Source organism: Montipora capricornis, chromosome 3 (genome assembly GCF_036669925.1).
Source record: "Montipora capricornis isolate CH-2021 chromosome 3, ASM3666992v2, whole genome shotgun sequence".
In the NCBI taxonomy this organism is placed as follows: Eukaryota; Metazoa; Cnidaria; class Anthozoa; order Scleractinia; family Acroporidae; genus Montipora; species Montipora capricornis.
The window spans coordinates 12,740,678-12,753,159 of NC_090885.1; the positions used below are offsets into that span (position 1 = coordinate 12,740,678).

At 39.7% G+C, this 12,482-nt stretch overlaps 1 protein-coding gene across 4 annotated transcripts in view; it reads left to right on the top strand.

The window, feature by feature from the left end:
* LOC138042250 (uncharacterized) overlaps positions 1 to 7,631 on the top strand; it is a 37,200-nt gene extending 29,569 nt beyond the window's left edge. For all 4 annotated transcript variants that reach the window (XM_068888072.1, XM_068888071.1, XM_068888073.1 and 1 more), the window contains 4 exons: positions 1 to 119; positions 2,029 to 2,197; positions 3,341 to 3,534; positions 6,052 to 7,631. The exon at positions 1 to 119 is cut by the window's left edge and continues 31 nt beyond it. In XM_068888072.1, the coding sequence (XP_068744173.1) occupies positions 1 to 119; positions 2,029 to 2,197; positions 3,341 to 3,534; positions 6,052 to 6,396 (827 nt within the window). In that variant the 3' untranslated portion in view covers positions 6,397 to 7,631. The remainder of the gene's footprint in view (positions 120 to 2,028; positions 2,198 to 3,340; positions 3,535 to 6,051) is intronic.
* The last annotated feature ends 4,851 nt before the right edge of the window (positions 7,632 to 12,482 follow it).

Consider the following 12,482-nt stretch of genomic DNA (forward strand, 5'->3'; position numbering starts at 1 on the left):
ATTACATGTTAGCTTACGTAGGGCCACAATTGTGCAACAGTTGCAACATTTCACGAAAACGCGAATTCCATGGAGCAAGATACAAACTACCATTTACTAGAGAATTGCCTAAATTTGAGGTATGTGTTTTGGTTTCTGATTTTGTTGACGATAATGATAACGATGAGAAACTTTTGGTCAATCGTTTCGAGCGGTTACTTCTCTTGTTGAGGGTTGTGAAACAGATTCTGAGTGAATCGGAGTTTAACCATTTCTTCGTGAGGGTGGGGCTTACAGATTTTACTCTGCGAATATACTTGTTAACGGGGGCCGCTTTAGGTGTGAGTGGGTTAAAAAATAATGTGAAGACCAATTGGCCTATGTACGTTTAGGCTTTCCTGCCGTGCAGATCCTGTTGATCAACAGGGTCAGGACAGAACCTCAAAGAAGAAGAATAATAATAATAATAATAATAATAATAATAATAATAATAATAATTAGCATAAATACACAGGTGATTATACAAAATCGCGCGCTCTCATTGGCTCGCTATCTCGGATTATCAGCCGATAATCACCTCCACGGACAAAATGGCTGCCAGTAGTCGTTTTGCCACTGTAAGTTGAAAATGATTTCGCGTTAAAGGTTTTTTTTTTCTCTTTTTTGAAATAATCACCTTTGTATTTATACTAAAACAATTATTCGCCTCAGGCTCAGTGATTATCGGTGAATATTCATCTCGACTTCGTCTCGGTGAATATTCACCTATAATCACTTCGCCTTCGGCGAATAATTAACAATTATTCCATAAGCGCGCGTTGGATATGAGATGGTAAATAGCCAACGAGGCGCGTAGCGCCGAGTTGGCTATAACCAGTCTCGTATCCAACAAGCGCGAATGGAATAATTGTTTTATTAAATTCCTTCAACTCCAAAAATTTGGAAGTACGAAATACGAGCGGAAAAAGCGAGCAAATCCGAGCGAAATCGAAAAATCTTGATGAGAACTGATGCGATGTTGTGTAATACCTTGTTGTCAGACAGACGCAGGCTCATTACAAAAAAATTTCTTGCCTTTTCGCGTACTTCTAAACGTCGGAATTGATCCAAACTTTCCACAAAAAAATTTTTTTTCTCCTTTTTGGCTTTATTCAAAGAGAAATTTGGCATTCCGACGAAAACATTTTTAGTTTAGCAACGCTTAACGCAATTATTTACCATATAAGGTCAAACCAAGGTATATGAGCTGATAACCGAGATTGAGTGAACCAATCAGAGCACGCGAAATGCATTATCCGAGGTTGAGAATTTAATAATTGTTAATAATAATAATAATAATAATAATAATAATGCTTTATTTATATAGCGCTATTTCCCTTTAGCCCAATAGCTCTTTACAATAATTACAATCCAAAATAAGAAAATTTGCAAGTAGCAGTAGGATGGATTTTTATAATTTTCAGGTAAAAACTATATTTAAATTATTTTAAGATATTAAAATTATATTTCCAGGTTAAAGACTGTATTACATGCCCATCTAAGTTATAATATAACATTTTTTTAAAAGGTATGTTTTTGTATAGGTCATAAAACTTGGTAACGAGCTACTCTGTCTGATAATGTCGGGGAGAGAGTTCCATAAACTGGGTGCTGCAAAAGAGAAACACCTATGGCCATAACTTACTAGCTTGACAGGTGGTATGTTTAGTAAGTTTTTAGAGGAAGATCTCAGATTCCTAGTTGGTGCATAGGGTTCTAATTGTTCAGTAATGTAACTAGGAGCCTGGCCATTAAGATTAGACCTTCCGTGGATTCCAAGACAGTTATGCGTGGTCTCATAGGTTGTGTTCAGCGTGCAAGCGATAATCTGAATTCAACATTTTACCGTCGCGCCAATTAGTTTACCAGTTTCAGCACTTGGACTCCTTCAATTTGGCTACTGTCTACTTTGTAGTTATGTGGTCTCATCGATCAGTAATCCATTCAGAAGATTACGCCAAGCCGAATACAAGTGACCAATACTTGACCTCGCCTGTTCTTATCGTTCAGGTCATTGTCCAGGAAGGTGGACTAAAGAGAGATCTACTTGTTGGTGTGGTGGGACCGACCCATGATGTACACAGAGTACCCGGTGAAATACGTCACACCGTCGGATATCACGCATGTAATGGCAACATAATTCATTGGGATGCTTCTGATAAGCAGAACTTCATCGAAGGTGACGTTAACATCTCATTAGTGTAGGTAATCACATGATTTTCAGGGCAATTTAGAATCTTAGTCAAATTACAAACAAAAAATACTGAAAAATTGTATATTTCAAATTGCACGAGAAAAGTCATGTGATTACTTCTTGCTAATATACATGAAAAAATAGGTTGGCAGCGGAGGAGTAGGGGGCCATGCGGCCCATTGGTTAGAGCGATTGTCTTGAGAACTTGACAAATAAGGTTCAAGACCCGCTTCGACCACTAGTTGAATTTGATCCTAGTAGTCCCTTGTTCAACGTCTGGGCTGCACTTGTGTTAATAGCCAACTGACCTGCTTCTGTTTAGTTGGGATTCTTGAATTGTTGTTTTGGTCTGTTTTGTGTCGTTGGCCCTGAAAAGCCCCATTTTCAGAGTTCGTGCCGGTTTTTATTCGCCGTTATCTACCTCGCTTTCGGGGAATAATTGTTAATTATCATTGTTACTACTGACATTGATGAGCAAGGGAGTAACCTTTTGCTTTCACCTTTTTCGAAAGAGTGGTATGCAGGTAGGTAGCCATTGTCCACTCAAAGCTGCGTGTATACGACTGACCGTTTAAGGTTCCTGCACTGTAATGATAATTAATGACTATTAATGACGATCGCGGCAAACGTGTGAGAAGAGTCTGAGAATGGGTCATTCCAAGTGAAAGAAAAAGTTGATTGTGATGACGTTAATGGAGAAAATGATGATGATAGAGATTATAAATGATGATAGGGCTGACGCTTAAGATGATTTTGTGTAGAGGCTTAAATGTTGGCCTTTTAGCGTTGGGTTGTCTTTAAGCTTTGCAACCTTTCAGATGTGATGTTGAATTAGCAAGATAAAATGCTATCGGCTACATGTTTCAATACTCAGCAACATCCCCTTAACTCATGGCTGTATCTGCTTGTAGTCTTGTACGCCATCATAAAAGCCTTGTGAGACATCACTGCCAGTTCGGCAACGTTATGCTGGAGCAAGAGAATACGAAAAACCACAACCTTACGACGAGAGCTCCGTCCCCTTTTCTTAATTGCGATTATAGTAATCACTGATCCCAACGAAATGAAAGAAGGATATTGAACAATCTCTGTACAGTAGCAAAATGAATATATTTTCTTCTTTTTTAGGTTCCGTCGTATACCGTGGTGATTTGATTGGATGTCGGGCTGACTTCGACGAAGCAAAAGATGGCAAAATTCCAATTTTGTTTTCCCTCAATGGCCAGACAGTCGCTCAAGTGTTCCTCAAATTTGATTCTGATAGATCGCAACTTTTTCCTTTTGTTGGAATGAGACATCAGGGAATACGGGTTTTAGCAAAGGTTAGTATCATATGATCAATGATCTTCGCACTTATCTCGACCATTTAAAAAGCAATTTTCTCTCATGGACACCTGATAAATTTAAGTGTCTTCAGCGTGATTCGAACCCATGAACATAAATAAATTGATTACACTTATATCGCGCAAATGCCCCTTACAGAATTCAGTTTTTTACAACATGTACAATGATTAAAGGCAAAATTAAGATTACAGATTTAATATCAACTTGATAGTAATTCAGATAACAATGATTCCTAATAATCAATAATAACATTAATAATATTAATAATCAATAAGACTACTTCCAAAGTAAAAACTTAAGAAGCTTCTCTAAAATGGAATGTTTTAAGGTACCTCTTGAATTTAAGGAGATCCGATATAGATCTAAGATATCAGATATGCAGTCAGGATATCTAAGATCAAGTTTTACATATTCATTTCTGTTCAATGTAAGAAAATTCTATAATGATATAAGGGTAGACAAAAGCTGTTGTTGTTGTTCTTGTCATTGGAAGCAAATGCTCTATACGTTCATTATTAGGTAGCCAATGCACTTCTACGAATAAGGGGGGTCACCGTGACGTGACAAAATCTAGGCGTGTTAAAAACTATTCTGATAACAGCATCCTGACGTTCAGCTAACTGAGATCTGGGAATACCAAAGAAAAGTCCGTTACAGTAGTCAAGTTTAGTGGGTATGAACGCGTGTATTAGAGCTTTATTGGTGTCGAGGTGCCGAATATTATAAAGGTGGTAGAAGGCTGCCTTGCACGTCCTGGTGATGTGAGAACTCTAAAAAATTGCACTTAAACCGCTTGCCAAGGTTTTTGATCGGGTCCTTGCTATCCGAAATTCTTGAGGTACCGATGGAGAGGCAGTCTATGCGGACTTTTTCAAGATGCTGTCTCGTTCCAATTAAGAGGAACTCAGTCTTGTCGTCGTTCAGTTTGAATTTAAGCTAGTTTATATTGTATCATCCACTGACGTACATCCTCAAGGCAGACTTCCATGGCATTATGGGCGATGTATTGAAAACTGAGAGTATTAGGTTTAAAGGTCAGATAGAGTTGGGTATCGTCAGCGAAACAGTGGGCATTCGTTACTGAGTTGAGAGTTAATAATGGTATAGTTGACTGTATAGATCGAGGCAGGACCCCTGTGGGACACCGAAGTGTAAGTTGAACTTGTCATAGAGTTTGTTTTTGACAAGGAATACGCTGAGATCTGTCTGATTAGTAGGAGTTGAACCAGGCCAAAGCAGAACCGGTTATTCAAATTTAGAGTGCAGTCGACGGACTAAGATGGTATGATCAACAGTATCGAAAGCAAGAGTAAAATCCAAGAAAACCAGTCAAGTCACGTGTTGCTTTTTCACGTTCATCAGGATGTCATTAGGACTGTTTCAGTGCTGTGGGCTTCGCGATATGCAGATCGCAATTTAGCAACTCGGAAGAGACCGCACGTGATAAAATGGTCCATAGCTTGCTTGGCGACAACTTTTCCGTCAATTTCGATGTAAAGGGTCGATTATTTAGAGAACGGAAGTTCTTAAATGTCAAGTCTTAAGCTTAGGTTTTATTAGTACTTGCTTCCAAGCATCAGTAAAGTGTCCATGCTTGAGAGGGAGGTTAATAATGACAGTTAAGGCAGGGAGAAGTTCACAATTTGAGTAGGGGCAGGATCGCTTTCACAAGACTTGTTAGGGGAAATTGTAACTACAATCCTGGACAAAAGTGTTGGGAAGGTACCGTCACTTTTGAGATAGCCCCCCTCCCCCTTATCAATGTTGGATTTTGCACAAAATGGTGACTTTTCTTCCAACATTGAATATGGGGGAGGGGGGCCACAAGAGCATGCTCTTTCCCAAATAGTTCAGCCAATAGTTAGAATCATCGAATTAGGTGTGAAGTGAAGTGATGCGCGCAACCTTCCCAACAACTTTTGACCAGGATTGTACTTTCTTAACATAGTCTGTGGAGACAGATTCGAAGTTGGTGAGTAAGATCTCAGGGCAGAACGTTGTCTCTATCGATGGGATGGGACAGGACAGGTAACATAGTCTGTGGAGACAGATTCGAAGTTGGTGAGTAAGATCTCAGGGCAGAACGTTGTCTCTATCGATGGAATGGGACAGGTGATAGGTCAATGGTTGTCCAGTTCAGAGCCAAAATCCAAAATTTTATTGAAGCTATGACCTCTGCAATGCCCATGCAGTGCTCTTTCATTCATCTAGTCCTTTCGCGGGAACACATGAACAAAATATTGACCTTCTCCCAACTGATTGGATTCATAGCTCAGTTGTACCGGCATCCAAAAGGTGATGGGTTCGAATCCCGTTGAAGCCACTCTGCATTTCTCACTGCAGATGTTTTTAGATTGAGTGCGAGACGGGATCACTTCTCCCTTTCATCTATAACCCACACTTCAAATATATGCATTCATTTTATTCACTATGGCAACCAGTTGTTCGCTGCTACGAAAAAGCTTCTTATACTTCATTTGCCCTATTTGCTTTAGATGTGCCCGGGTGACCTGAAAGAACAAGAAAAAAGAGGGTCCTGGGACAACGACGATGAAGCCATCACATCGCTGTTCAGCGAAACTGAGCAAAATATGATTCTTTACCAAACTTTCGAATCAGTAGAAGAGGTCAAGGAATCCAGTGATCTTCTCCTGCAATACATGCAAGAAAAAATCGACAAGATAACACAAGAAGTGAAGAAACAGAAAGAAAACACAACGAAGATAGAAAGCACTTTCCAAGTGCAAAATCAAAAGATAGAAGACCTGAGGAATACTTTGAATGAGGTTTTAAACATTTTGAAAGATGAAAAAGGAGGAGGTGCAATGGATCCTTCCTGAAGCTTTTGTACTGACTAGATTAAGAATGCGTTCGATTGACCGTATTCCAGAATAGGAATACATGTAATACAAGTTGGAAATCCTTCGTTTGTGCTGAGATTCACATAAAAATTGTCAAATATTTGCTAAAATGCCATTTTAAAAATATCTTTATCATCCTTGCAGCTTCGAAATGCGCCAAACATACCGTTTTAATAATCACTCCACGTATTCTTATTCCGGAATAGGGTCAATCGAAGGCGCCCTAAATTATATTCACTACTTGCACAATTCCATAATACACCTCTATTACCCCCCAAAACTTTTGCATAACCATTGTTTGAAATTCTCCTGGGACATGAAAATGTCCCAAGAGAAGTCGAAAACAATGCCTATGCAGATTTTTGGGGGGTAAAAGAGCAAGTAGCGAATTAAATGAAAGGTATTACAATTGAACCCAATGGGAACTCGGAAAAATCCAAGCCCCAGATGGGACTCGAACCCACGACCCTCCGTGATCTAATACGGTTGCTCTAACCACTGTTCTACTGGAGACTCTATGGCGAGCAAGGGTGAAATGTGGGTATTTGACTCGAGCTGCATCACGCAGCCACCTTTCATTTAATATGTGTTCATCATTCTCTCACATACGCTAGATTAAATTAACATTCTTTTAAAAATTAGAATCGGTGAGATGTACTTAACGTCAATAGGACTACTTGAGATATAAACCTGTTTGAAAAGACTGAACTTAGCTTGAATTTTAAGCTAGTTTTGAGCAGAATGTACGAAGCCCAGTGAGTGTCATTGAGATACTTATTGTCTCCTTTTCCACGCATTTTCCCACTTTTTTGCAACGTTTTTCATCGTCTTTTTGTTACTCTTTCTTCACGTGTAATCCAACATGAAAGAGAGAAGTGATCGTCGCACTTATCATGAAGGGCAATTTAAAAGGCTGTCCATGTAAGTACGATGAGCAATTTTAAGCAATTACCCTTATAAGTGCGAGGCTCGGCAATAACTCGCACTTCCAGTATATACATTTATTTCATCGAATCCTTTTACTGGAACACATGAGCCCAACAAACTGACCCGCTCCCAACTGGCGGAGTAGCCTCATAGCTTAGTTGGTAGAACATTGCATCGGCATCGGCATGGTTTGATAGCACGCACGGCTGTTTGTCACTCACTCATACCCTTATTTTCCAATTAATTATTTTACAGAGTAATGGGAAATGTTTGCAATTGAAGAATATTTTTTTATATTTTTTCTTTGTTTGTTTTTTGTGGGTGGGGGGGGGGGGGGGGTGGGTGGTGAGGGGGAAGGGGCTCAGATCCAACGCTCGGATTAGCAGTAAGATCAATTCTGTTTCACTAAACGCCGACTCAGCCACAAAATACGGCCTTAAAGTACCGTTTGATAGCACGCGTGACTATTTGTCACTCACGCACGTTTATTGATAGCCCAAGAACTGTAAGACACTTGAACCGTATCCCACGGGCCCGTTGGAATCAAGCCAGTCAAGATAATGCAGAGTTTTGCCATTGTCTTGTGCCGTCTTATGAACTTTATGTCAATTTATGTGATATCTTCTGGATGCCACGAAAGCGTTGAAGAGTAATCGAGCAGAGGTAAAAGTAGATCGCAATGGCAGCCTGTAGCTCGAACCCGTTTGTCCTGATGATGTCTGAAGTGTTGTACACAACGGTGCACGCGTTCAGCGAAAAATTTTATTTTTAAATGGCTTCCTCAGTTGGCCTTTCCTGTATGATTCTGTGAAAAAAAATCTGACTGACAGAAGCAACTACCGTGCGTAAATCAATTTTGTGAATTAAAAAAAACGGGTAATGCAATGGAATTTCAGGTAGAACATAAAAAGGAAGACCGCAAACAAAGCACGTCACAACACTTGAAAAAAATGGTTAGGATTTTTAGCTGTAATGCCAATATTGCTTCCGTTATTAACTCACGATTAAAACGCCAACTGAACCACAAAGTACGGCCAGTTTGCAATTTCTCCCTGGCGAGGCGTTTACAAAACGGTAGTAAAACAAATCTGTGCCGTAGAAAATATTACCTGAACGGATTCTGTACGCCTGCATCAGGCGTAAAATATCTAGTGGTCTCTATATGTAGTCACTCCCTATTGACAATGTTATTGGCTACTGGAAGTACGCAACCTTGTTCATTTTAGGCAATGTAAACGTTACGCTGTTTCTTTTAGACAACAGTTTTAAGGTAAACCAATCACATAAGAACATGTTTGGCAGGCATACCAGGGAGCAGATTTCAAATTCATTGACGCAGAGATTCCAACCTCTGGACCCACTAGCCTCCCCCCCGCCCCTCCACCATCAACCCGTCCACTCCCTCTCCCCACTAAAAAAAAACGCACCCACCTATCCGTCCCCTGTAACCCAGCAGCTCCTTCAGAATAAAATAAAAATCGCCCACAATTCTGTATCTTGAAAGGGAAATTTGCGGGAAAACGGGGCACTTATGTCGCGAAATGTTACTTATTAAACGGAGATTCAATCAAACAATCGTTTACATGTGGCCGTGATAACATAAAAAGATAAAGCAATAGAGGATACTACATGGCCGCGCGGAGCTACGAAATGCTAAATCATTTCACGAAAGGCATCGAAAGGCGCGTTTTATATGTAACCATAGCAACAGTAATCTCTTCACGTGTGAAGATATGTTTTCGCGTAAAATTTCATTTAGTATTTCATCAGAGATTAAGAAATGCATTAAGAAAAGATGAGACGAGTTAAAAAATATCAAAATTCTTTTAACTTGAGCCAACAATAGAAAAAAGTCTTCAAAAGGTGCCAAGTCGTTTTTATCTGGGGCATTTGATGACCCTTTTGTGAGACCGGGAGATTCGTTCCGTATCAGGGAGACTCCCTTATAATCCTGGAGAATTGGCAGAAGTGCGATGATTTAGCTTACGCCAACTGTAGCTACTTAAATAATTACAAGAGAAAGACTTGGCTAGTGCTACTAACAGCCATTGACAGTGACTTTGAACTAGACCGTTAGATGGGCCTCTGTCCAAAACTGTGGTCAGCCAGGATGAGGGCTGATTAGTCTTTATCAGAAAAGGGCCAAAATGTGTCTATGAACATCGTGAGAGGAAGTTAAAACTACCTTTTCTCGTTTTATGGTTCAGGATCTATACCCGACTGATTTTGAACGACTCTTTTCCGGTCTCCCAATCATGTCGTCATTTCGTAACTTGCTCGGTATGCGTGACGGCTTCATTTATGTGATCTCTTCTGGATGCCACGAACGCGTTGAAGAGTAATTGAGAGGAGGCAAAAGTAGATCGCAATGGTGTCCGAAGTGTTGCACACAACGATGCTCGAGTGCAGAGCATCATGATGAAAAGATTTTATTTTTAGATAACCGTTAAACGTGAGAATTGGTTGGGGTATCCTTAGTTAAACTTATGCAATAAAACAGTGCGCTTTTTTTCTATCTTCCACTAAAAATACGATACGTCCATTGGGCTATTGCGCGGATGACAAATTTAACTCAAACATTACCACATTTGTTAATGTAAATGATACTGCAGATTCAACAGTAACCCTCGAGGCCTGTTTAGTAATAAGCTTGCACCAAACACCAATGCGGAGGTGCAAAAGCCATGCGAAGTGACTTTATGCTTCAGGTTTGTCTATCACCTTTCCATGCCGAACGGCCAACTTTATAACGGTCAATTTCTGAAATCCATGATCTTATCAGGAAACTTCCCCAGTTGGCCTTTCCTGTATGATACTGTGAAAAAAACCCTGAGAACAGAAGGAATTACAGTGGGTAAATGGAATTTCAGGTAGAGCATAAAAAGAAGCCCTCAAACAAAGCTCGTCACAAAACTTGCATAAATTGTTAGGATTTTTAGCAGTAAGACCAATGTTGTTTCCGTTCTTAACTTACAAAACGGTAACTGAACCACAAAGTACGGCCAGTTGGCAATTTCTTCCCGGCGAGGCGTTTACAAAACGGTAGTAAAACAAATCTGTTCTGAGGAAATTATTACCTGGACGGATTCTGGACGCCTGCATCAGTGTAAGTGAGTATTTTGCAAAAAAATGGAACGCATTAGTAACAGAAAATATCTAGTGGTCTGTATATGTCGTTACTCGTTAATGACAATGTTATTGGTTACTCGAAGTACGCAGCCTTGTTCATTTTAGGCAATGTGAACGCTACGCTGTTTCCTCTAGACAATACAGTTTTAAAGTAAACCAGTCACATAAGAAAATGTTTGGCAGACATACCAGAGTGAGGGTGCAGATTTCAAATTCATCAACGCAGAGTTCTCAACCTATGGAGATCTAAATGAAATGAATGAATGGGCCCCAAACGAATAATTGATACTTTGACAACAAAGGGCTATATCAATGTCTTTAGTTATAAGGTGTAACTGAATATACGCTCTTTTAGTCACACTATAAACGGTAAAGGCATCTCTGACTTTTAATCAGCGACAAGCTGATCAAAGATGCAGTTTTCTACATGAGTAACCTGTTACTCGAACACTTGATGGGCCTGCGTCGCTTTTGCAGCGGGAATAATAGAAATGTCTTTTCTGACCTTTCAGATTTTATGTCATTTCAAACCGGCTACAAAACTGGCTGAAATGGATGAGAAAGGTTTGGTTGTTTTCCTTTTTAAGGGAACTTCCTTCCTAGCCGAGTTAATTCAGTTATCTTTCACATGACAATAATTTGGCTCGTTTGACCGAGTCAAAAACTGGCCGTGTAAGACTGGGCTTGTTGCGCACACTTGAAAGTTGGAGCCAGTAGAGTTCGCGTACGGTTCAGTGCGTTTTGCCAAAAATGAAAGAAATTTGTCTAATTTCTGCTCATTTCTTGCTCGTTATCTACAGACGTTGAACAACCTCTCCGTTTCACGTTCACGGACTCAATACTAAAACCCCGTCCACACGTGCATTTTTTATGTGACAATTTTATATGGCAAATACATTTTGATCGCGTAGATAGCACAACAAATAAAATTAATTTTTGACAATAGGCCATTTTTGAAATATCAAATATTTAGCTTGATAGTGAGGCAGTGAGGACAAAGACAAGACTTTTGTTTGTCACATAAAAGCTGATAAGTCACATTTTCATTAAATACATTTGTCACATAAATTTGGCCAAATTGCCTCGTCCACACGAGCAAATAAAAATTGTCACAAGAAATTGCTCGTGTACGTAGACGGGGCTTAAGTGTTTTTAATGAGATCATTATGTGGCAAAAAGTTGGCTTGTCTTGAAGGGTGACCCTTAAGCCTTTTGCTGTTCTCGGCAACCTTTTGGCAACTTATTATGTTTGGAGCAACTTTTATGTATGGGCCCAGAGCCTTCAAGCAATTGCGGGACATAATTTTCGGAAATTTGTGGTAAAAAGTAGGGAGGAAGTGAAGAACGTGTTTTGTATTTGTTTTTCCCGAATACGGTAATTCGGGCCGAAACTAGATTGGGCGATTATTGAATTCGCCCCGAGTCGCGACAATAAACAACTGAGCCAGCAATCCCCCATTTCATCAGATAATTGTAAAATTAAACGAGACTTACCTGTAAGTCGTGGTTTGAGTGAGATTCTACCGTAGCATTTGGAGGAATTATGAGGTCACGTGAGATAGCAAGCATGTGGTATCCGAGCACAGTCTTAAAAGCAGTTTTGTGGGGCTTTGACAAAGCAAGAATGAGATGTCACAAACAAGAGGGATGGGGCAGGGTGGGATGTGACCTCCTCATTCTTGCAAATGCTACGTTAGAATTTCAATCAAACCACGACTTACAGGTAAGTCTCGTTTAACTTTACAATTCTAACTCGCAGTTGCATACAATCGGAGGTCACGCGAGACTTTAAAGATCAAAGCCACAGAAACCTCAGGCATAAATAAATAAATAAATGAACACAACATAACATGTATTTAACGGTGAAATGATATATGAAATGGATCATATATATGAACTGCGGATATGAAATCAAGTGAAGCTATGATGCTCGCATTTATGAAAACAATTTTTGCAATTGCGTAAGAAGCCTGAAAAATTCAGCAAGATAAGGATGAACAGATTCAGCG